We start from the raw sequence: 26,590 nt of genomic DNA, 5'->3' as shown, positions 1-26,590 counted from the left end.
CATCTGAGTGATTAATTAATGGTAATTAATTGTTATGGCCAAAGGTGATCCTGAGTGCGGGGGGGTGAAAGGATTGAGAAAAGACAGACTAGAGAATGAAAGCTGGGTCTCAGAGGGACGCTGCTCCCTGATGAGGAGACAGCACCAACGCCCACAAACCATGTCTTTATTTTATAGCAGATGCCATGAGGCAAAGTAGGGGCATGATCACGTTGTTTACAGCATTCTCATGAGTTCCAACCTCACTCAATTACATGCACCTGAACTCTATCACAAGGCAAGTGGGGCCACGTGTTCGGACCATAGGTTCAAGCTTACAACCACATCCGTTGGCTATGATTGTGCTGGGAGGGCCCTGCCCTTCCAGCTGGGACTTCCACGTGGCAATGAGAGGACCCTGTCCTTTCATTAGTCAGAGGTTTGAGCCTGGCCAAAACACTGTAGCCGTGCCCCACAATTAATGACAATCGTTGTAGAATAATATGCCAGACATTATTGCACATCGTGATCTCATTTAAGTATCACAGCAACCCTTTGAATTGATGATTTTATTGTCCCCATTTTGTATATGAGGAAACTGAGTCCCAAGGATTACCCAAATGTCACATGGCCAAGAGTTTGAACCACGGAATCGGAGCCTGGCTCTCAGTCCTACTATATCAGTAAGGCTGTTAGTGTTAAAATACTTCCCTGAGACTTGGAATTGCTGTCAGATCCAGTTTGTAACCCAGGAATACCTTATACGTTTATAGCCATGCTTCCTTTTTTTATTCTTTCTTCCCCCTCCCCCCGCAACAAGAAAAGCAGCACTGATTGCTTCATTTCCTAGCTTGGTTAGGAGTTGCTTTTGTTTCTAAAAATCAAAGTCATCCTCAAAAGGCAAGGCTTTGAAAAGAAAGTCATCAAGCTCTGAGCTGAGGGTTGTCTTATGCAATAATGGGCAGGGGCTTTGTGACAGGGTTTGCTTCTCTGCTCTGAAGTTTTGTCCTCTAGCTTGTGGGGCATGGCTTTGTGCCAGGTGGCTGTAGTAGCAGACTTTTAAAAATACATATATGTGTTTTAATTGATTTTTAGGGAGAGAGGAAGGGAGAGGGATAGGAACATCCCTTAGAAAGGAACATCATTGATCAGCTGCCTCCTGCCCCTTACTGGGGATTGAGCCGGCAACCCAGGCATATGCCCTAACCAGGAATCAAACCAGTGACCTCTTGGTTCCTGAGTCGATGTTCAGCCACTGAGCTGCACCAGCTGGGCTGTAGTGGCCGTCTTTTCTGACCCAGCCAAATAGGGAGAACATTACCATTTGGCCATGAATAGCATTTTAGTTGTTACACACAGCATCAGTTAACTTTTTACTACATAATGAACTACCTCAAAAGTTAGTGCTTAACACAACAGTTTAGCTCTCTGTTCTATAAGGCAGCTATTTAGACTGGGCTCAGCTGGGCAGTTCTTCTGGCCCTGGCGACGCTCATTCCAGTGTCTGTGGCCAGGTACCAGTAGGCTGGGTGCTGGCTGGGCTAGGATGGCCTCAGCCCTATTCCACACCTTCTCATCCTCCACCAGTTAACCCTGGCTTATTCTTGTGGTAGCTGGGAGGCTGGTGGATTCCAGTCGATGTCTCAAGGCCTCTGGGGCCTGGCACGTTGTCACTTTCACTACATGGTATTAGCTAAAGCCAGTCCGAGGCCAGCACAGATTCAGGGAGTTAGGAAGTAGACTCCACGCAATGGGAAGAGCTATGAAGTCACTTCGCAAAGGGTGTGGAAGGATGGTGGCGATGGTGGTCCTTCTGCAGGTTACCTCAGATCCTGTTAGGAATAGTATGGCTTTGGCAGCGAGGGGCAGGCTTGATTCTGGCTCCAGCCTATTGGCCTCAGGGAAGTTACTTTCTGCAATGCTCCCCTCTCCAGATGGGCAGCGCCCCCCTCTCCAGATGGGCAGCGCCCCCCTCTCCAGATGGACAATGCTCCCCTCTCCAGATGGACAACGCCCCCCTCTCCAGTTGGGCAACACCCCCCTCTCCAGATGGACAACACCCCCCTCTCCAGATGGACAATGCTCCCCTCTCCAGATGAACAACGCTCCCCCTCTCCAGTTGGGCAGGGTTACAGAGAGGATCCAATGAGGCAATGTGGGAGCGGAGCCAGCTCTGGGGACCAAATGTTTGTTCTTCCATTTACTAGTAAGTGACTTGGGAAGGTATTTAGTCTTTCTGTGGCCCTGTCTTCTAATCTATACAATGGGAATAATAATGACAATAATAACCTAATAACATGTAGCTGTTATGAGCATAAATGAGTGAAGTCAAATTTGAAAGACTGGCACATAGAAAGCGCTCGTGACATATTAACTTTTAACATGATGCTTGGAAAGGAGCAAGTCTGTAGAAGCAGCGCCATCCCCACCCCCACTTGGTGGCCAGTTGCTGCTCGGCTGCATGGAAGGTGGCATCCTTAACGGGATGCTTTCTGGACATTCCCACATGCCCACTGACGGCCTACTTCATCATTCCTAGGATCCCAGTGCCTTAAAAATAATAAGTGTTAATCAAAACCTAAACATATCTCTCAGAAATGATGGTGAGCTTAGAACCTAGATGCAATATGAAGAGACCTCCAGGGCTTAAGGAGCTGCTAGAGTCACAGCTAGTGACCAAAGGAAGAAAAGAAAGGAAAAGAAAAGAAAAGACAGATTGCAGGTTTTTCAGATGCCTCTTGAGAATTTATGTCTGAACGATAGAAGCTATTTTTTAATGAATGAAAATAATGTTTCAATTGATTCATTTTGAAAAGATTGTATCTTCAAATGTCATTGACCCTCTAATAGTTCAGAAAACAACAATTTCTCCTGCTACTTTTTATGGGAAACCCAAGTTATAAACTAGTCCCAGATTCAAAATATGTTTAAATGACTAATCCTTTGGAATAATAAAGGTTTTATCCAGGAAATAGAGAAGAGAAATGAAACAAAGCTTTTTTTAAAATCAAACTTCTGTAAAAAAAATCTGTGGATTTTTTCCATGCTCCTATATGAAAAGTTATGTTATTGCTAATGTTCTGAAGTCGGGGTCTGCAAACTACAGCGCATGCGGCCAGCTGCCTGTGTTTGTAAATAAAGTTTCATTGGATCACAGTCACACCCGTTCCTTCTTATGACGTCTGTGGCCATTTTTGTAGGACATTGGCAAAGTGGAGCAGTTGTAACACAAGCCAAGATACTTACTGTCTATCTCTTTGAGAAAAAGCTTGCTGACCTCTGTTCTGAAGTCATGGCACTGTCCAGGTTTTGTAGTAGTGGTTGTTGCTATTATGTGAGGGACAGTCGAAGGGAAGCTTAATCATTAAGCATAGAATTTGGAGCCATGCCCACCTGAATTTAGGGCCCAGTTCTACCTCCTAGATATATGAGCTTGGACCTTGGTAGCATTGTGATCTTTTAACCTGAAATTTCCTAAGCCTCAGTTTCTGCCTCTGTAAAATGGAAGGAATGATAATAGTAATTGCTTTATATAAGGGAGTTTCATGGGAATTAAATAAGATGGTGCATTTAAAGCATCTAGCTCAGTGACTAGCACCACTACAGGAAGTAGTTGCAATAAAATAAGAACAAAATTAAATTGGGAAAAAGTTCCTTAGACCTGGGATGGAAGACAAAATGAGGGCAGTGCATAAGGAAGAGGTGAGCTGAGAGTGGCCACATGGGAGTGGGTGGTGGGAGGTCAGACCCAGCACAGGGAGGGCTCTCGCAGGTCCCCGAGGAAGGCTGGGGTCTGGAGGCAGGCAGCGGTTGGAACCCTCCCTTCAGCTTCTGCTCCCAGGGCCCCTGGAAAGATTCCTTAGGTGCTGTGAGCCTCAGCCACCTGCTCTGTTCAGTGGGGAGGGTGATCACCACAGCTCCTGCTTCCTCGGGGCTGCTGGGCGGGTTGGATGAGATGATGCCTGTGCAGCACTTAAAACGTGGTGCTCAGTACAGGCAGCCACTGCCACTAAGGACTGAGCTTGAGGAGTGACTCACTTTGGGGTGGGGGTGGGGGGTCACACGTGAAAACCAGGGGAGGAGAGATGAGTCCAGGTTGACAGTGACATGAAGACGAAATCCATTTTCAGGCAGGAACAGTGAGAGAGACCAGGACAGACAAATCCTCAGAGTGCCTGCTGGAAGCACGGCCGGTGCTGCTTTGTCTGCTCTGAGCACAGGCATCAGAGGCGTGACTGCGAAGCAACTTTGCAAATAATGTTGACGCTGAGACAGGAATTTTTGTGGGAGTCAAGTTTTCATGAAGATCTGCCAGTTCCTTACTGAGTCTTGGTTGACATTGATCTTCCTGGTGCTCTGTCTATCATCACAGCTGCCTTCCCTGTTGCCCTGGGCAGGTTGGAGTCTGTGTGAGTTGGGAGGGAAAGGATTTAAAACAGGAAACCAATGGTGCGGTTCCTAAGTAGACCGTCAGCATCCCTTAGCCTGAGGCTGAATAGAAGCCGCGGTCCTTCTCCTGTTCTCACAGCTGTGTTGTGTTCCGTTGGAGCAAATCAAGTTTGAGATGTGGAAATATCATTGTAAAGATTAAACATTGCAGTTGGGTTGATGCATTTAAGCGATCTCCTGACACCCTGCCATACCATTGAATTAGTTTAACTGGAACACGAGAGACTGGAACCTAATTAGAATTTAATTGGATTGCTATATTAGACAGCGGCTAGCGGCTGGGCTGTACACTTTATTTGGAAATGCTTGTGTAACATTGATGATTTTTACTTAAGCAGTGTCTGATAAAAGGCTTATATTGTTAGCATAGAAAGAAGTATGAATTCAAGAGTACATTTCACTGGAAGTCGGGTCTGCGGCTCACATGCCCACGTGGCTGCCGTAACTCAGGGCAGGCCCTGCCACGACAGAGCCCCAGTTAAGTGGACTGAGTGGAAAAGGAGTGTGTGTTTGTGGGGAGATCTTCCTGGCAGCTCCATCTGGGGTGACCTTGCTCGGGATGACCCTGTGGGGATGACCTTGCTGGGGATGACCCTGTGGGGATGACCTTGCTGGGGATGACCCTGTGGGGATGACCCTGTGGGGATGACCTTGCTGGGGATGACCCTGTGGAGATGACCCTGTGGGGATGACCCTGTGGGGATGACCCTGTGGGGATGACCTTGCTGGGGATGACCCTGTGGGGATGACCCTGTGGGGATGACCTTGCTGGGGATGATTACTTTATTTACCTGATGCAGACTCGGTGACTTTCCAGGGCGAGTTGTTTCCCATTCCAGTCTTCATTCCCCCCGTTGCACATGTACACAATAGACTGCATGCACACAAGGTGATGTGTGTGTGTCTCCTGTTATATGTGTATCCAACATACAAATCAGCACAGAATACTGTCTGGATGGAACCCTGCTACTTGCCTTTTCTCTGTTTGAGGTTTGAGTCTTTCATGATGAGGTTTTCCTCCCCTCTTCTCTCCCCCAATCTTTTAAGTGCTGCACAGGCATCATCTCATCCAACCCTCCCAGCAGCCCATCAATCCATCCCTCTGTCCAGCACTGCAAAGAGAGTTGCAGACTCGTGATGACGTAATGCGGTCTTCTCCCTTGACATTTAGTCTTTTTCTTTTCAATTCTGGGTTTTTAAAAATTTCTTTTTAAACTTCTTTGAGGTTGTCTTACCTGTTCCTCTGCTCACCCAAACTTGCACATTTTCACCCATTACCAATCATGAACTCAGTGTGTTTGCAGTAAGTAAATCCACTCTCTCAATCGCACACTTCAGTTTTTCTCTCTATTACTTCCTCTCTTATCTCTTCAGTCTCCACAAATTTCCATTGGCTTTCTCTTCTCTCAGCTCCCAGCAGATAATGTTAAACAGCAGAGAACAATATCCCCATTGTTCTTCCTGTCTGCTATTCCCAGCACATCCTTGCTCACCCAGAGCAGAAGGAAAACACAATCTCTTCCATTTTATTTCTTTGCAACAAAGTGATTACATTTGTCTTCAAGACCTTCATACATTAGACCATTTGGTTATTTTAAGTCTATTTAATAGAGTGATTCAAGCTGCCTTTCCTCCGCAAAAGGAATCTTTACCCCTGCAAGGTGAGGCCAGTGCAGTTGTTGTATGGCAAGGAGGAGGCACTGCCACTCCACAGGGCTGGGTTGTTTAAATTATTCACAGCAATCCATGCTAGATACATATTTGTGTTGCTATACAAGTATTTTCTTATTTTGGTTAAAAGTGGCTTTTTAAAAGGGATCCTACTCTTATAGTGCAGACAGAGAAGCCCCGTACATGGCCTAGTACATTTCATTTTAGTCCCCTGGTCAGCAGTCTTTCAATTTTTAATAAAAGGATATCAGCAGTGAGATAAAGGACTATAATCAATCTCTAGCCACCACTATATGTTCTTGCTAACAAGTAGAATAAAGCTTTTAGTGAAAAATCTTCAGCAGCACTTTCCTTTTGGTGAGAATCAACCCCACAGCAGTCTTTTCAACCTTCTGTAAGAGTCTAAAGCTGAGCAAGTTATTTCCAAGTGAAGGGATAAAAAGAAAAAATATTCATAATAAAATATTATGGGAAGAAAATTTAGAGAAATTGTCCAGATTTAGATGAGCAGTTCCTGCTTATAAATGTCAGAATTCCTGTTCACGAGTTCTTCTTGCTTTGATGCTTGGGAGTTGAGTGGTGAATTCATTCCTTCATTTGCTCACTGCTCATTGACCACCACCATGCAAGGTACTGACCAAGCACTGCGGACACAGAGGTAAAGACAGAGCCCCTCCTCAGACAGCTCAGAGTTCGGAGGGAGACAGGCACATGGTCAGGCAGTTACATCTGAGGTGCCATGATGGGCATGCAGCCTGGGGTGGGAGGGACTACCCTAAAGGGAAGGGGGAGAGGCTCAGGAAGCCTTCCTGAGAACATCTCGAAGGACAAATGAGACTTCACCAACTGGAGAAAAAAAGAATGGTTGTTAAAACTCTTTTTGTTGCACATTAACAGCTCAATACAAACTAGCTTAATAAAAAAAGTGAATTTATTGGCTCATGTGCCTGAAAGGTCCAGGGGATTTTGGCTTCAGACAGAGCTGGATCCAGGGTCTAGTACAATGTCATTAGGAGTCTGCCATTGGGGGTCTACCTAATAGCATCTCCCTTCTTTTTTGCTAATATAACCTCAAATTTGTTTATATATATTTGTTTATATATATATATATATATATATATATATATATATATATATAAAATCTTTATTGTTGAAAGTATTATATATGTCCCCCATTTTCCCCCATTGACCTCCACCCCCACCCCAGGCCTTCACCACCCTACTGTCTGCGTCCAAGGCCATGCATATATGCATACAACGTCTTTGGTTGATTAACTCCCACCCACCCACCCTCCCCCACCTTCCATCCGAGATTCCACACTGTGTTCTATGCTTCCATGTCTCTGGATCCACTCTGTTCATCAGTTTATTTTGTTCATTAGATTCCACATATGAGTGAGGTCATGTGATACTTGTCTTTCTCTGATTGATTTACTTCACTTAGCATGATACTCTCGGGTCAAATGGCAGTTTCATATTTAATTTTTTGAAGAGACTTCATACTATTTCCATAATGGCTGCATTCCTACCAGCAGTGAACTAGGGCTCCCTTTTCTCCACATCCTCGCCAACACTTGTCATTGATTGACTTGTTGATGGTAGCCATTCTGACAGGAGTGAAGTGATATCTCATTGTCATTTTAATTTGCATCTCTCTGATGAACAGTGACTTTGAGCATTTTTTCTTACGTCTCTTGGCAATCTGTATGTCCATTTTAGAAAAGTGCCTATTTAGGTCCTTTGCCTGTTTTTTAAAATATATTTTTTAATGTATATTTTTACTGATTTCAGAGAGGAAGGGAGAGCGAGAGAGATAGAAACATCAATGATGAGACAGAATCATTGATTGGCTGCCTCCTACACACCCGCTACTGGGGATCGAGGCCGCAACCCAGGCATATGCCCTTGACCGGAATCGAACCTGGGACTTTCAGTCTATAGGTTGCCACTCTATCCACCGAGCCAAACTGGCTAGGGCTGCCCATTTTAAAATTGGATTGTTTGTTGCTGGGATCCAGCCCCAGCAGTCCAGGGGTTCCCAAAGGTGTGGATGGAGTCGGCAAAGAATGAAGGACATGGAGACAGCGTTCAGATGATCAGCATAGCCAGGTTCTCTCTTTATTCTAGGTGGATCCTCCTGTGCTTGGCTGAGGCCACAGAGAGAGATCCAGAGGCAAGCTGAGCCTTGTTATTTTATAGTCAGAGGTAAACAAGGTAGTGGTTACCATAGTTACACTGTTCTTATAAATTTCACTTGTTTTGGCAGCACTTGCTGCACCTCCCTCAGCCCATTAGCTTCCCAGATAAGATCTAAGGAGAGTCATAAGGTCAAGCCTAATTATGCTAAGAGGACTGTGCCCTCTAAGCTGGGACTTGTTTGTGACTTTGCCCACAGGTCAGTCTGAGGCTTAACCCTATAGCCGTGCCCTACACCCTTGACCTTCTACAGTTCCTTGTTTCATGTCCATAGTTCTTATCTGACCTTTGCCAAAAATCCCATCTCTATCTAGTTCTGTTGATTTTAATCCTATCCATTCTATTCCAAAGGGTAGGGCTAGTTTGTTATCTCCATCCCAAGGTCACTACTGTTCTGTTAAACTACAAGGAAGTAAGTGAAGGAGATTATCCTATTCTATGGCCTAAGTAAAGGTTATGTTGCTTAAGCATGATTGTTCATAGTTAAGGTGATTAACTACCCGCCTGGCACTTAGTTAAGGGATTTTACTGATTTATTCCCTTCCTTAGTCCTCTTAATCCCTAACTCCAGGGAAACATCCCCACCTGGGGAAACAACCTTTCTCCGGGAGGTGGCCCTGGTTAGAACACATAGCGCTAAGAAGGGGTGCAAACATATTAAGAACAGTATGGCAGGTCCCTTGAAACATATGCTGTGCAGATGTTTCTTCCCTGCAGCGACTGTGTCAAGCAGCAAGGATGGACCGGCTTCCGGCAGTTTGTCTTCCTTTTGTTAAGTGTATGAGTTACTTATACATTTTGGATATTAACCCTTTATCAGATGTATCATTGCCAAATATGTTTTCCCATACAGTGGGCTCCCTTTTCATTTTGTCGATGGTTTCTTTTGCTGTGCAGAAGCTTTTTATTTTGATATCATCCCATTTGTTTATTTTCTCCTTAGTTTCCTTTGTCCTAAGAGATGTATCTGTAAACATATTGCTATGAGAAATGTCTGAGATTTTGTTGCCTGTGATTTCTTCTAGGATTTTTATGGTTTCACAACTTATATTTAAGTCTTTTATCCATTTTAAGTTTATTCTTGTGTATGGTGTAAGTTGGTGGTCTAGTTTCATTTTTTTACATGTATCCAGTTTTATCAACAGGAGACTGTCATTACTCCATTGTATTCTCTTGCCTCCTTTGTCAAATATTAATTGAAGGAAATGGCATGGGTCAATTTCTGGGGTCTCTGTTCTGTTCCTTTGATCTGTATGACTGTTCTTATGCCATTACCAGGCTGTTCTGATTACAGTGGCTTTGTAGTACAACATGATATCTGGTATTGTGATCCCTCCTACTTTCTTCTTCTTTCTCAAGATTACTGCAGTTATTTGGGGTCTTTTTTGATTCCATATAAATTTTTGGAGTGTTTGTTCTAGATCTGTGAAATATGCCATTGGTATTTTAATGAGGATTGCATTGAATCTGTAGATTGCCTTAGGTAGTATGGAAATTTTAATGATGTTAATTCTACCAATCCATGAACACAGTATATTCTTCCACTTGTTTATATCTTCTTCTATCTCTTTTTTTCAACGTCCTGTAGTTTTCCAAATACAGGTCTTTTGCCTCCTTGTTTAAGTTCATTCCTAAGTATCTTAATATTTTTGTTGCAATGGTGAATGGGATTATTTGTTTAGTTTCTCTTTCTGAGAATTCATTATTAGTTTATAAAAAAGCCATCAGTTTTGGGGTGTTGATTTTGTATCCTGCTACATTGTCAGATTTATTTATTAAGTCTAGTAGTTTTTTCATGGAGTCTTTAGGGTTTTCTATGTACAATATCATGTCATTTGAAAATAATGAGTTTTACTTTCTCCTTTCCAATTTGGATGCCTTTTATTTCTTCTTCTTGTCTGATCACTATGGCTAGGACTTCCAGCACTATGTCGAATAGGAGTGGTGAAAGTGGGCATCCCTGTCTTGTTCCTGTTCTTAAGGGAAATGGTTTTAGTTTTTGACCATTGAGTATGATATTAGCTATAGGTTTGTTATATATGGCCTTTATCATATTGAGGTATGATCCCTCTATTCCCACTTTGCTGAGAGTTTTCAATCAAAAAAGGGTGTTGGATTTTGTTGAGTGCTTTTTCTGCATCAATTGATATGATTGTGCTGGGCTGCATATCTGGCGCTTTGGCCAGACGGGTCATGCTGTGCTGTCTGTTCCTAAAACACATAGATAGGACGGTACTGACATCAGGCCAGGCCTTGAGATATGATCTCATGGCCTCTTCCCAGCACACAGGCCTTCTTTCTCAGAAGGCCCGGAAGTCTCATTCCAAATTTGGGAGACAAAGGACTGGAAAAAGTATAAATAAAGAGAGTTTCCTCCATATGGGGGGCCCAGAATTTGAAAGACACATTTTTCTCTGGGCCTCCACAGAATTTAATAATAAAATGTAACTCCTGTAGTAGGCTGCAGTTCAGCCTCTGCTTCGGCAGGGTGCTGTAACTGTAGTCGCTGGCCAGCTTAATAAAGGCTCTTAAATTTAAATTCTGAGTCGGTGGTCTGTCTCGCTGAGTGAACCCACAACATTGATCATGTGATTTTTGTCTCTCAATTTGTTTATATGATTGCTGCGACCTTCACAGCAGGTTCAGGATGACTTGAAGGAGGGCCGTCGACACAATGAGTACATTATATAGGAAATATGAATTTTGAAGGTATTGGGGGGGCCAGGTGGAAACATCTTTCGAGAAGAGGCTCAACAAGACTGGGTCCTATCTGCTTTTATTCACTTTGAATACTCGTTTGTCCTTTAGCAATGCATACAGGCAGATCAAAGGTAAAGTCTGGTATGCAATGTAAAGATTATCAGGTCAGGAAATCGCCTCCAGCCATCACAATCACAGCAGGCGTAATCTTGTGTTGACTCCAGCCCTGCTGGGATCAAGGTCCATTGGCCTTCCAATGTCTCTTTTGCACTTTTATGCTAAATGCTGTTATGCTTTGGCCTCCAGCATGTGATGTATCACATTTATTGATTTGCGGATATTGTGCCAGCCTTGCATCCCTGGAATAAATCCCACTTGGTCATGGTGTTTGACCTTTTTAATATATTGCTGGATCCAATTTGCTAATATTTTGTTGAGGATTATTACATCTATGTTTATCAAGGATATTGGCCTGTACCTTTCTTTCTTTGTAGTGTCTTTATCTAGTTTTAGAATTAGGATAATGCTGGCCTCATAAAAAGAGGTTGGAAGTGTTCCTTCCTCTTGGATTTTTTTGGAATAGTTTGGGGAGTATAGGTGTATTTGTTCACTCTCCTTGGAATTGCTATGTCCTGTTTCCAAATACATCACATTCTGAAATATCAGAGGTTAGGACTTCAATAAGTGAATTAGAGGGGTGGGGGCACAACTCAACCCCTAGCACCACCTTCTCCTCTCCCCTCTCAGATCTCCTCCTAACACCTCCCATTGGTGGGACCCAACTAGAGAGGAAAGGAGCTGGTTGATGTGAACCGTAAAATGAGCCTCCAGAGGCTGGGCAGGGTGCAGGGTAGACTTGGGTGGGCAGAGAGGCTTCCAGCAGACCCTGTGCAGCCTTCCTTCAGGCAGGAGCCCTGCACCCGGCCACCTGTGCCTCTAGATTGACTGTGTATGAGCCCTGCCCTCCTAAAGTTGAGCCACCCTCCACCTCAGGGGTAGAATCAAGTCTCTAAAAGAAGGTGACTGGTTGTTTGGGTCACAAGAGACTTGAACTGGACTGGGAGACAGGGTACCTGGTGCACTACCGGAAGCCCACGCCTTCTCTCCATGACTCCAGGACATTTCCCTGTGGTTTCCAAGCCTCTCTGTTGCCTAGGGACTGCATCCAATTGCATGTGAGGAGAACTCAAGAACAGTGATAATAACCTGAGGGAAGTTTATCTCTCCCTACATGTCAAGATGTCCAGAGCAGGTCAGGCCGTTGCTCACGGAAGTCATCAAAGGCCCAGGGTCCGAACTCACTGCTCCCTGTCTTCAGCAGGCGGCTCCCCCGTCTTCGGCAGGTGGCTTTGGCCACTGCACACCCAGCCCCGCACCTGTGATCTAGGCTGAAAGTAGAGGAGACTTCAGGGAGAGTGGGGGTAGAAATGAAGAGCAGAACTTCCTGAGAAATCACAGGGCACGGCCACTTCTATCTCATCGGCGGAACTGTACCCCTTCTTCCGTGGGAGGCAGGGACGTGTTGTTTGTGCCCTGGGCTGATAGTCAGGCTCCTTAATACAGATGACGTAGCGAGCGGCTCTGGGTGGGCAGCAGGCAGGGTCGGCTGTACTGGCCAGTGCGCCTGTGGGCCTGGCTCCCAGTGCACCTGTCATGTGGCTCCCACATCTGAAAGTGACACCTAGACCTGGAGTAACCTGTTCTGAGGATTTGAGTGAACTGGGGGAAAGCAATAACTACTATTACTCCAACTTAAATAAATCCTGAGAATGATCTAAAGCAGGGGTCCTCAAACTTTTTAAACAGGGGGCCAGTTCACTGTCCCTCAGACCATTGGAGGGCCGGACTATAGTTTAAAAAAAAACTCTGAACAAATTCCTATGCACACTGCACATATCTTATTTTGAAGTAAAAAAACAAAACGGGAACAAATACAATATTTGTATTTGCATGTGGCCCGCGGGCCATAGTTTGAGGACCCCTGCACTAAAGCATGTAATAAGCTCCCTACTGTGGGCCCTGCCTCTCATAAGCGCTGCTTCCAGAACCTGGCTTATCCAGAGGATGGGAGACCGTCTTCAGGATTCTTGCTGTGAGCTTCGTGGAGGACACGTATGTGTGTCATGTGGCACAGCAGCCAGTTAGCCTCTCATCCTTTGCCCTGCTCAGACACGTGAGCAAAGAATGTTATTTAATTCTTTCTTCTCTCTTTAGAGGAAAAGGACCAAATTCATTGCCTGTGATTTTCTGACTGAGTGGTTATACAAGTAAGTTTTTCATGACTATTCAGTGACCCTAAAGATTCAATAATGTTAATTTGCAAGCAGGATAGCAACAATTGACTTGAATTCCTTATTGTTTTCTTGTCAATCAAACATATGACATCATGACCAGTCAAAATCCAAAGAGGACAGGGGAGCCGTTCACAGATTTCTTCTCCATTCCCTTTGTGGAGCAGTGGCTGAAGCAACAGTAAGTGCCGACAGAGGTTTGAATAATTTATTTCTGATTTCAAAATTGTTAGTTTTCTCCCATCTAAGAGAACTAACTCATGTAACCACCCTGGGCCCCAGGTAAGTTACATCTGTGGCTCTTGTCTCTCATTATTTTCAGTCTAGGCTCAGGGCATCTATCCATGCAGTGATTATTCAAAGAGCACTTCAGAACTAAAATAGAAAACTTTAAACAACTCTTATCCTAAGTAATTCGTCTCTCCATTCTCTCCCTCTCCCTTTTCTCCCTAGCTTCTCCCTCCCTTCCCCTTCCTTGAAGGTCATTATGTCTCAGGAAATAGGACTAAAGTTTTCTAACTATTAATTTTTAGTTATATGCATCGGTTCTACATTCAAACCAGTAGGATATGACAGATAAAATTAAAACTCTCTTTGACCACCCTTTTAATGTGAGTCTTCTCACAGAAATAATCAGTTTGGTCGATAGTACATCTTCCCAGAGCTCTTAAAATTATTTAACCCTATAAAATTGAATTCTAGCATATGGAATTAGTAATACTATTTATGTGGGCTGTTTTCGTCAGTAACATAGCAATGACACTTACTGAGCACCTGCATCAGCATTTGTGGCTTCATAAAAATTGAAATGGTACTAATGTAATTCAGTGCAATAAATACTTACTAAGAGAGAAACCAAGATGGCAGCATACGTAAACACCTGAAATTTCTGCCTTGCACAACCACTTCAAAACTACAACTAAAAGACAAAACAGACATCATGCAGAACCACAGGAAGGCTGGCTGAGTGGAAATTCTACAACTAGAAGGAAAGAGAAAAGCACACTGAGACACAGAGGAGGTGCGGAAGTAAAGTGCAGAGGTACAGAGACGCACATGGAAAGGGCTGGCAACTGAGGACGTGGTTGTCTTTTTCAATCGGGAGGGAGACACAAGCTCCCGACTGCTCTGAACTCCAGTTCCAGGCGAGTCTCTGGGGACCCAGACTCATACGGGGAGAAACTGGACTGTCTGGCATTGGGCAGAACTCGAGGGCGGCTTTCTCTCAGAGGTGCTTGCAGCGATTACTGGGACACTGAGACCCAGGGCCTCTTAGGGCAGGGCTGAGGATCAGCCATAGCTGTTTGCTCCCCCCTGTTGATTCCCTGAGACCCCATCCCACCCAAGCTGTGGCAGAGGCTTTTGCATATGAATGACCTGGCCCTTTGCAATCTACAATTACCTAACAAACTGCAGCTGGGCCAGAAAGACCCAGAACATCCAAAAGAAGGCCCAAGGCCTCACAGCAGCTTGCATTGCTTCACAGCTGGGCCTCATCTGGGCACCTCCAAACCCCAAACAAAGAAGAGGAATCTGCTGATCTCAGTAGCTCCTGCTGGGTAGCCTCAGGAAGAGGCTAAATTAGCACCTCCTTAGAGATCCAAGAGCCAGTGTACCCAGCTGTCAGAGTGGGACCATCCAGATTACAACTCCTCAGATCCATAAGGGACACACTCAGAGGGCAGACTCAGTGAGCACCAAAGCTCCACTGAAACAAGTCTTGCCCCATAAGGGTGTCTCTAGCACAGAAGTTCTCCCACCGTAGACACAGCTGATTCTCACAGCCAATTGGCCTGGAGGTCAATTCCTCACAGTGATACCAACAACAATCAAGGCTTAACTACAACAAGACTGTGCACAAAGCCCACAAAGGGGTGCACCAAGAGTGTCCACCTCAGGTAATTGGAGAGGCTGAGCCACTGGGCCCTATAGGACACCTAGCACAGAAAGCCACTCTATCAACACAGGGAAGCAGCCAAAATGCGGAGACAAAGAAACAGGTCACAAATGACAGAAATAGAGGAAAGCAAACTACTGGATATAGAGTTCAAAATCACACTTATAAGGTTTTTCAAGAATTTTCTAAAAACTGCCAATAAATTTAGTGAGACCCTCCATAAATCTAGTGAGACCCTCGAGGATATGAAAAAGGACCAACTAGAAATTAAGCATATACTGACTGAAATAAAGAATAATATACAGAGATCCAACAGCAGACTAGAGGATCCCAAGAATCAAGTCAAAGATTTGAAGTACAAAGAAGCAAAAAACACCCAGCTGGAAAAGCAAAAAGAAAAAAGAATCCAAAAATATGAAGATAGCGTAAGGAGCCTCTGGGACAACTTCAAGCGAACCAACATCCAAATTATGGGGGTGCCAGAAGAAGAGAGAGAGCAAGATATTGAAAACCCATTTGAAGAAATAATGACAGAAAACTTCCCCCACCTGGTGAAAGAAATAGACTTACAAGTCCAGAAAATGCAGAGAGTCCCAAACAAGAGGAACCCAAAGAGGACCGCACCAAGACACATCATAATTAAAATGCCAAGAGCAAAAGACAAAGAATCTTAAAAGAAGCAAAAGAAAAACAGTTAGTTACCTACAAGGGAGTACCCATACGACTGTCAGCTGATTTCTCAACAGAAACTATGCAGGCCAGAAGAGAGTGGCAAGAAATATTCAAAGTGATGAATACCAAGAACCTACAACCAAGATTACTTTACCCAGCAAAGCTATCATTCAGAATTGAAGGTCAGATAAAGAGCTTCATAGATAAGAAAAAGCTAAAGGAGTTCATCACCACCAAACCAGTATTATATGAAATGCTGAAAGGTATCCTTTAAGAAGAGGAAAAAGAAGAAAGAGGTAAAGATAAAAATTATGAACAACAAATACATATCTATCAACAAGTGAATCTAAAAATCAAGTGAATAAAAAATCTGATGAACAGAATAAACTGGTGAATATAATACATCAGGAGCATAGAAAGGGAGTAGACTGACAATTCTCAGGGGGAAAGGGGTATGGGGGGTGTGGGAAGAGACTGGACAAAAATCGTACACCTATGGATGAGGACAGTGGGGGGCGGGTAAGGGCAGAGGTGGGGTGGGAACCGGGTGGAGGGGAGCTATGGAGGGAAAAAAGGAACAATTGTAATAATCTGAACAATAAAGATTTAATTTAAAATAATACTTACTGAATACCTACCAGGTGTGCTGCACAGAGTGGGTGCTGTCGGGCTGCTGCCTTGAGGTGAGAGGCGTGCTTACACTGGGGGTAGTCCTTAGTGAGGGTTCTGATTGAGATGGTGGCAAAGCACTATGGGAGATGGGCTGTCCTGGGGGCCTGGCGCTGGCCCAGGTTGGGCAGTGGCCAAGCTGGTTGGTGCCCGGTTTTGTTTTTGAGAGGCAAGACTTCAGGTACGGTCTCCTTCCTGAGTGTGCCCTGGACAGGAAGAGTCCAAGGCAGGCAGGAGCCAAGGTTCTTAAAGAGAATGAGGGCAGGAGCCAGGAAACTCTCTGATCCCGGTTTCTCAGCCTCGAACTATTGACTGCAGGGCAGCCAGGCTGCGCTCCCCTTAGAGATGGCTGGGGCGAGACAGTGGAGAGGCACACCTTCCTGTGGTCATGCCCAGAGCTCAGATGTCACGCAGGAAAACGACCTCTGGGTGATGGGGAGAGGGGCAGGTGTGGGCCCAAGTGAGATGCTTCCTGATGTTGGGGAGGCCTGGGGCACCTTACCAAGTCCTGGCTCTGAATGTGCACAATCCACCAACCAGTTCCCTCCCATCATCTCGTTCTCCCTCCTCATGCTCCTTCATAAGCCAGTTCTCCAGCAGCAGTGGGAGGAGGGTTACTGTGGTGGAGCCTTGGGCTGGCCGTGAAACATGGCTCCAGTGACCTCAGGGGTCCTGGGGAAGGGAGGTGGCTTTCTAGGTCGGGTCAGCCAGCTCTTTCTGTGGACGATTGTAAACCTTTTAGGATTTGCAGGCCACTGTGGTCTCTGTTACAGCTGCTCAGCTTCACCATTGTAGCACGAAACCCACAGAGATAACACGGGGACAAATGGATCTGGCTTTGTTCCAATCCATCTTTATTCACAAAAGCAGATTTGGCCCATGGGCTGTAGTTTGGTGCTCCCTGCCCTGTGGGGCACCAATAACCTTCCCAATCCATAGTCTCACGCAAGGGCAGGTGATATAAATAGAAGTGAGTAGGTGGGGAAGGTGGAAGGCTGGAGAAAGTTATGATCAGGTCAGGAACTTGGGAAGTCGAGATGTGATGGTCTTCATGACAACCCATTCTGAGTGGTAACTGTTCCATTGAGTGGCTGACATGAGGGAAGATGGATGTGGAATGGCGTGGACTTGGAGCCATGGCGCTGGAGGTGTCCTCAGTGTGAATGTGAAGTGTCGGGGGGCTGGGGAGGGGGGTTGAATAAGATGACAGCAAGTCAAATTCTGAAGCCGTCCAAGAGGTTGAAATGTCCCTGAAGTCTGAGGAGTGTGCATGGCCCCTTCTCCTGGCAACGGGTATTAGGGACAGTGGGTTGTCATGTATGTGTACTTTATGCTAATTCAGGGCTATGCTCTTGGAAGATAAAGAGAGAAGAATTTTGTAAAATGCAAGCAATTCCACTCTGGAGGTGAAGCATAAAATAGGACACAAGACTCAGATTTTTTCTTAGCTGTTCTCAGAGCAGCTCAGAAAGCAGCTACTGCCTCTGTCTGTCCCTAGTTACCTACCTAGTCACCTGCTAAGCACTGATATAATGTTTAGTCAAGTGCAATTCTGAACAATTTATAAATGTCACCTAATTCAACTTGTATTACAACCCAAGAAAGTAGGAAATATTACTATCCCCAGTGTATTAGGCTAGCCTAGGCTACGTTGTAGTTATAACACTACCAAAACACCAGTGGCCTCGCCCAGTAACAGCTTATGTGTTGCTCCTACAATGACTGGTCCAGGTTTATAAATTATAATATTTGGAATATGGGATCTGTGAGGTCACTGAAGCAAAGGAAGAAAAGGATGGAGGAGATGCCCAGTTCTTAACCTTCTCACCTCTCCTTACTTTCCCTCCTCCCATGGCCCCAAACCAACTGCAAGGGAGGCTGGGGTATGTGAGGGAGGCCCTGGGATTCTCTGTGTGCTGGTTGATATGGTGACAGCCACACTTCAGGGAAAGAGCTGAGGCCCAAGGCCACACTGAGGAACGAGCGGAGGAGGGATTGGAGGAAGCCTGGCTTCAGACCGTGCTCTTACAAACATGGCCGATTCCGGCTCTCACGTCACTCAGTCCTTAGGCTGATTTGTACCAAAACGGGGAGAAAACTGCCCTGTGAGGCCGACCAGCAGGTGCTGTGTCTTATGGGTAATTTAAGGATGGTGAGGGTAAACTCTGAGCGACGTGATTTTTATCGTACATCCTTATTTTAGAGTAACTCTGAGTAAGTGCAAATCCCCTTTAGATAAGGTGTGTGCGGGCACCTAGCGCCTCAGACATTCCTGCCTACCTGTCGGGGAGCCATGGAAACTGTGAGTGTGGTCCCAGCTGAATGTTCTAGGTCAGACAAACTACGCAGCTGCCTTCAGAGATCAGGGTCATGTAGCGTCGGGTCATGTAGCGTCGGGTCACAGCTGGGGGCTGCGATTATTTGTCAGGGGGTGGCTGGCTGCCGATTGCTTGTCACAGAAATGCTGGGCCCTTCTCACTAAGTTTCCCCATAATTTAACATCTCTCCACTCTACCCATCCCTTCTCACTTACCCATTTATTTTCCATGACTTAAAAAAAAACAACTGCATTTTTATGTAGCCAAGGATATTGACAACCCTTTAAGAAGTCTCTTAGGTTTATAAAAATAACTTAAGATTTATCATATATAAAATACATGTATTTGTTAAATAAACTGCAGTGAAAAGGAAATGTTTAAAATCAAGGCTAATCATAAAATTAAGTCTAGTCCTCCCAAAGAATGGGTGACTCCAAACAGCAGGAATGTTTACTTCCCCCGCTATATGGATTTTAGGTTTCCTATTGTTCACAGAGTGACTAAGAATCAAAAACAATTACAAGCCCAGCCAGTGTGGCTCAGTGGTTAAGCAACCTATGAACCAGGAGGTCACAGTTCAATTCCCAGGCAGGGTACATGCCCGGGTTGTGGGCCCGATCCCCAGTAGGGGGAGCACAGGAAGCAACTGATCCATGATTCTCTCATCATTGATGTTTCTCTCTCTGAAATCAATAAAAATATATTTTAAAAAATAATAATCACAAAACTAAAGGGTATTTATCCCGTTTCTTTTCATTGCATTTTCTTGCTGTCTGTGGCAGGCATTTATGTTTTCTCTAGCCCTGCATTGATTTCCCCCTCTGTTGGCTGCAGCGCTTCTTGTGACCCTTCCCCATTCTCCCCTCCTAGACAGTGGGCCAGCTAATCCCTCCTGGGCTCTGCGCTGGGCATCCACCCAGCAGTGACTCCACCACCAGCAGGGTTACTCCACGCTGGCTCCATCAGAGCTGGTCTAGAGATTTTTCAAGAAGCAACCACGAGACTGCCACCCAGAGGCTGAGCCACAAACTGACTCTTAGGGGAATACAATTTAAGGCAGACTGGATCACAAATACGGCCTGCTTTAAAATCAGGACTGTGATTTACAACACGGAGGAACAGTGTAATGCAGGGAAATTCAACACTCTCCTAAATACCTGGCAGGACTAAGGCGAACCAGGCTGAAGAGTAGAAGAACCGAAAGACCATCACTACTGCAAATTTTTTCTTTTTCTTTTTTTTTTTTTTTCGCCTTTTTACTAAGAAACCAATTTTTTTTTCTTTTTCTTCTTTTTCCATCACCTGATTTTACCCTTTCAATTACCACATTTTTATTTTTAACCAGTATTATTACTGCTACCATTTTACCATTTTTTAAAGTGCCATTTTATTTTCTCTTTATTTTCTTTTGGGATTAGTGTTCTCCATTCTATTTTCATCGTTCCTTTAGCATTAATTTTCCCTATCTCAATTTCACCTCTTTGCTAAAACCCTCTTCCTTACTTTTCCCCTTTTGGTGTCCTGTTTCTCTTACCCTATTCCTGCTTCAGATTTTCCCAATTCCTTCTTTTTACCCCCTGTCTAATTCCACCCTACTTATATATCCTATTTCCAATCTACTGCTCTAAATCCTTATACACCTATTCTTTATCCTTCTTCACTTTCCAAACATTTTTTTTCTCTTATCTTTCTATTGTTTTCTTGATTGTTAAATATATTGGGCTTTTTTTTTTTTATTTGTTTGTTTTGTTTTGTTTTGTGTTTTTTCTTCTTCTTTTTTAGGACTGGTTGTGAGGTTCTTTTTCTTTTTCTTTTTCTTTCTTTTTTCTGCTGGTTTTTCCCTTCCCTCCCCCACCCCACCCCGGTTATTTTTGTGCTTCTGTTTTCCCTTACCCCTCTTGATATTATTGGTGGTTTGTAGTTTGCATTCATCTCCAGGGATCTGTTGCTGGAATTTGTTGAGATTAGTGGCAGTTCTATTGGAGTTTGCTCCTCATACAAATAGTCTCTTCCCCGCTTCTACTTCATTCTCTTTTTTCGCTCTCTTTTTTTCCCCCCTCTTTTTTCCCAATTCTATTTTTGCACTCCTTTTTTGTTTGTTTTTTTCTTATTTTTCTTTTCTGCTCTCTCTTTTATCTTCTTCTCTTCTTTCTCCCTTATCCCCTAATTTTCTTAATTTGGGTGGTCACCTTTATTTGGGGTTATTAATATTGTGAATATACCTGTGTTCAGTGCCTGGTACGTTGTGCCTTGCTCTGTTGTATTTTGTGCCTTTAAATCAACACAGCAGATCCAAGCAACAGCAGCCCCCTGATCACCGCAGCCTCCTGATCACCACAGCCTCCTGATCACCACAACCTCTGTCTGTGGAACAGCAGCTGTACGTGAAGCCTCCCCCCACCAGCCAGAAGAGCCAACACAGCTGTGAACAACACCCACCAGAGGAGCTGCTGCCAACTGGGAAGCAGCTGCTACCGCAATCGTCTGAGCAGCAACCACAACCCAAGGAGCCCCTGCCACCCAGGGAGCAGCCACTGAACATCTCAACATCTACATATGTCAGCGAGATCAAACATGGGTAGGCAAAGAAACCCCCAAAGGAAAGAAAAGGAGGACGCGCCAGAAAAGCAGCTAAGTGAGACAGAGGCATGCAACATGACAGAAATAGAATTCAGAATAAGGGTCCTAGCATGCATAAACCGGATGGAGGAAAAAATCAACTACTTATGCAAGAAGCAAGAAGAAACAGATGAAAAAATCAATAACTTATGCAAGACCCAAGAGGAAATGAAGAGCGATATAGCTACAATAAAAAACACCATTGAAAGCATCAACAGTAGACTAGGAGAAGCGGAGGACCGAATTAGTGAATTAGAAGACAAGGAAGCAAAACACTCCCAAACTGTACTGCAATTGGAGAAAAAAATTAAAAGACAGGAGGAGAGCCTAAGGGAGCTTTGGGACAACATGAAGCAAAACAACATACGAATAATAGGGGTGCCAGAACAACAGAAAGAGGAACAAGGATTAGAAAACCTATTCGAAGAAATAATATCAGAAAACTTCCCTGAGGTGGGGAAGAAAAAAGTCACACAAGCCCAGAGAGTCCCAAACAAGGTGAACCCGAAAAGACCCACACCAAGACACATCATAATTACCATGGCAAGTGTTCAGGACAAAGAGAGAATCTTAAAGGCTGCAAGAGAGAGACGGAAAGTACATACAAGGGATCTCCCATTAGACTATCAAATGATTTCTCAACAGAAACACATCAGGCCAGAAAAGAATGGACGGAAATCTACAAAGTGATGCAAAGCAAAGGACTGAATCCAAGAATATTCTATCCAGCAAGGCTATCATTCAAATTTGAAGGGGAAATAAGAAGCTTCACAGACAAAAAAAGTCTAAGGGAGTTTAGCACCACCAAACCAGCAATGCAAGAAATGCTAAAGGGACTGGTGTAAAAAGAAGAAATAAAAAGCTCAGAAAGAAAACAGCCACACACAAAAAAAGAAATGGCTACAAACAAGTACCTTTCAATAATAACGTTAAACGTAAACGGACTAAATGCTCCAACCAAAAGACATCGAGTGGCTGAATGGATAAAAAATCATGACCCATACATTTGCTGTCTACAAGAGACCCACCTCATTAAAAGGGACTCACACAGACTGAAAGTGAAGGGATGGAAAAATATCTTCCAGGCAAATGGAAAGGAAAAGAAAGCTGGGGTAGCAATACTTATATCAGACAAAATAGACCTCAAAGTGAAGGCCATAACCAGAGATAAGGAAGGCCACTTCATAATACTAAAGGGATCAATACAACAAGAAGATATAACCCTGGTAAACATTTATGCACCCAATGCAGGAGCATCCAAATACATAAAAAAAACTCCTGGAAGATATCAAAGGAGAGATCAACAACAATACAATCATAGTAGGGGACTTTAATACACCACTGACATCACTGGATAAATCCTCTAGACAAACAATCAGCAAAGAAACAGCAACCCTAAATGACTCACTTGATCAGATGGACTTAATTGACATCTTCAGAACACTTCACCCCAAAGCCACGGAATATACATTCTACTCAAGGGCTCATAAGACACATTCAAAAATAGACCACATATTGGGTCACAAACAAAGTCTACCCAAATTCAAGAAGATTGAAATCATACCAAGCATCTTCTCAGATCACGATGGCATAATGTTAGAAATGAACTACAGAAAAAACAACCCAAAATACTCAAACACTTGGAAGCTGAATAGCGTGTTATTAAATATTGATTGGGTTACCAATGAGATCAAAGAAGAAATTAAAAGCATCCTGGAAACTAATGACAATGAAAACACAACAATCCAAAACCTATGGGATGCAATGAAAGCAGTCCTGAGAGGGAAGTTTATAGCCCTACAGGCCTATCTCAAAAAACAAGTAAAAATGGTAGTAAATCATCTAACTCTACAACTCAAAGAATTAGAAAGAGAGCAACAAGAAAACCCCAGAGTGAGCAGAAGGAAGGAGATAATAAAGATTAGAGCAGAAATAAATGACATAGAGACCAAAAAGATAATACAGAAAATCAATGAAACTAAGAGCTGGTTCTTTGAAAGGATAAACAAGATTGACAAACCTCTAGCCAGGCTCACCAAGAAGCAAAGAGAGAGGACCCAAATAAACAAAATCAGAAACGATAGAGGCGAAATAACAACAGACCCCACAGAAATACAAATGATTGTTAAAAAATACTATGGACAGCTCTACTCCAACAAACTAGACAACCTGGAGGAAAGGGACAAATTCCTAGAAAAATACAACATTCCAAAACTCAATCAGGAAGAATCTAAAAATCTCAATAGGCCAATAACTATGGAAGAAATTGAAGCAGTCATCAGAAAGCTTCCAGCAAACAAAAGCCCAGGGCCAGACGGCTTCACAGGGGAGTTTTACCAAACATTCAAGGAAGAACTAAAACCTACCCTCCTCAGACTACTACAAAAAATTCAAGAGGAAGGAACACTTCCAAGCTCATTCTATGAAGCCAGCATCACCCTAATACCAAAACCAGGTAAAGACAACACAATGAAAGAGAATTACAGGCCAATATCCCTCATGAACATAGATGCCAAAATCCTCAACAAAATCTTAGCAAATCGGATCCAGCAGTACATCAGAAAGATCATACACCATGACCAAGTAGCATTTATCCCAGGGATGCAAGGATGGTACAATATACGCAAATCAATAAACGTGATACATCACATAAACAAATTGAAAGAAAAAAACCACATGGTCATATCAATAGATGCAGAAAAAGCATTCGACAAAATCCAACACCCATTTTTGATAAAAACTCTCAGCATGGTAGGAGTAGAAGGATCATACCTCAACATAATAAAAGCCATATATGACAGGCCCACAGCCAACATCACACTCAATGGACAAAAACTAACACCATTTCCCCTAAGAACAGGAACAAGACAAGGATGCCCACTCTCACCACTCCTGTTCAACATAGTCCTGGAAGTATTAGCCATTGCAATTAGGCAAGAAGAAGAAATAAAAGGCATCCCAATTGGAAAAGAGGAAGTAAAACTGTCCTTATTTGCAGACGACATGATATTATACATAAAAAACCCTAGAGACTCCGTCAAAAAACTACTAGACTTAATACATGAATTTGGCAAAGTAGCAGGATACAAAATTAATGCCAAGAAATCTGAGGCATTTCTATACACCAATAGTGAACTTGCAGAAAGAGAGATTAGAAAAACAATCCCATTTACCATCGCACCAAAAAAATTAAGCTACCTAGGAATAAACTTAACTAAAGAGGTAAAAGACCTCTACTCAGAAAACTACAGGACATTGAAAAAAGAGATAGAGGAAGACATAAACAGATGGAAGAACATACCGTGTTCATGGATTGGTAGAATCAACATCATTAAAATGTCCATACTACCCAAAGCAATCTATAAATTCAATGCACTTCCCATTAAAATACCAATGGCCTTCTTCAAAGATCTAGAACGAACTCTCCAAAAATTCATCTGGAATAAATAAAGACCCCGAATAGCTGCAGCAATCCTGAGAAAGAAGAAAGTAGGTGGGATCTCAATGCCAGATATCAAGCTGTATTACAAAGCCACTGTTCTCAAAACTGCCTGGTACTGGCACAAGAACAGACATATAGATCAATGGAATAGAATAGAGACCCCAGAAATCGGCCCGAACCAATATGCTCAATTAATATTTGACAAAGGAGGCAAGAACATACAATGGAGCCAAGATAGTCTCTTCAACAAATGGTGTTGGGAAAATTGGACAGATATATGCAAGAAAATGAAACTAGACCACCAACTTACACCATACACAAAAATAAACTCAAAATGGATAAAGGACTTAAATGTACGACAGGAAGCCATAAAAATTCTAGAAGAATCCAAGGGCAACAAAATCTCAGACATATGCCGAAGCAATTTCTTCACTGATACAGCTCCTAGAGCAGTTGAAACTAAAGAGAAAATGAACAAATGGGACTACATCAAAATAAAAAGCTTCTGCACAACAAAAGAAACCATCAACAAAACAACAAGAAAACCCACTGCGTGGGAAAACATATTTGCCAACGTCATATCTGATAAGGGCCTAATCTCCAAAATTTATAGGGAACTCTTACAACTTAAGAAAAAGAAGATAAACAATCCAATCAAAAAATGGGCAAAGGATCTAAATAGACACCTTTCAAAAGAGGACATTCAGAAAGCCAAGAGACATATGAAAACATGCTCAAAGTCACTAATCATCCGAGAAATGCAAATCAAAACAACAATGAGGTACCATCTCACACCTGTCAGAATGGCTATCATCAACAAATCAACAAACAACAAGTGCTGGAGAGGATGTGGAGAAAAAGGAACACTTGTGCACTGCTGGTGGGAATGTAGACTGGTGCAGCCACTATGGAAGACAGTATGGAGTTTCCTCAAAAAACTGGAAATGGAACTCCCATTTGACCCTGTGATCCCACTTCTAGGAATTTATCCCAAGAAACCAGAAACACCAATCAGAAAGGATATATGCACCTATATGTTCATAGCAGCACAATTCACCATAGCTAAGATCTGGAAACAGCCTAAGTGCCCATCAGTAGATGAATGGATTAGAAAACTGTGGTACATCTACACGATGGAATACTATGCTGCTGTAAGAAAGAAGGAACTCTTACCATTTGCAACGGCATGGATGGAGCTGGAGAGCATTATGCTAAGTGAAATAAGCCAGTCAATGAAGGAAAAATACCACATGATCTCACTCATTCATGGATAATAGAGACCATTATAAACTTTTGAACAATAATAGATACAGAGGCAGAGCTGCCTCACACAGATTGTCAAACTGCAGCGGGAAGGCCGGGGAGGGTTGGGGAGCAGGAGGGAGGGGGTTAAGAGATCAACTGAAGGGCTTGTATGCATGCATATGAGCATAACCAATGGACATAAGACATTGGGGGGTAGGGGAAGCCGGGGTATTGTCAAGGGCGGGGGGGAAAAAAAGGACACATATGTAATACCCTTTGTAATGCTTTAAGCAATTAAAAAAATAAATAAATAAGAAGCAACCACGAAAGACTTTCTCTCTTTTCCTCTAGACTTGGAGCTTTGAGGTGACAAGCCTTGAGCTGCTCAGGGCAACCACCTAAAGGGATTATGCTCGACATCCAGCAGTGCTGAGAGGTGGCC

General features: G+C 43.5%; 1 protein-coding gene across 1 annotated transcript in view; it reads left to right on the top strand.

The window, feature by feature from the left end:
- The window catches only part of IQCK (IQ motif containing K), a 121,993-nt gene that overhangs the window by 28,433 nt on the left and 66,970 nt on the right, over positions 1–26,590 (top strand). Inside the window, exons 5-6 of the mRNA XM_070413739.1 lie at positions 13,210–13,262; positions 13,390–13,467. Coding sequence (XP_070269840.1) covers positions 13,210–13,262; positions 13,390–13,467 — 131 coding nt within the window. The remainder of the gene's footprint in view (positions 1–13,209; positions 13,263–13,389; positions 13,468–26,590) is intronic.

The sequence above is a fragment of the Myotis yumanensis genome, unplaced genomic scaffold (genome assembly GCF_028538775.1).
Source record: "Myotis yumanensis isolate MYYU_CA2020_CCGP unplaced genomic scaffold, mMyoYum1.0.hap1 SCAF_4, whole genome shotgun sequence".
NCBI lineage: Eukaryota > Metazoa > Chordata > Mammalia > Chiroptera > Vespertilionidae > Myotis > Myotis yumanensis.
The sequence above is the reverse complement of the archived record's forward strand: the minus strand, read 5'-3'. Positions and strand labels throughout refer to the sequence as shown.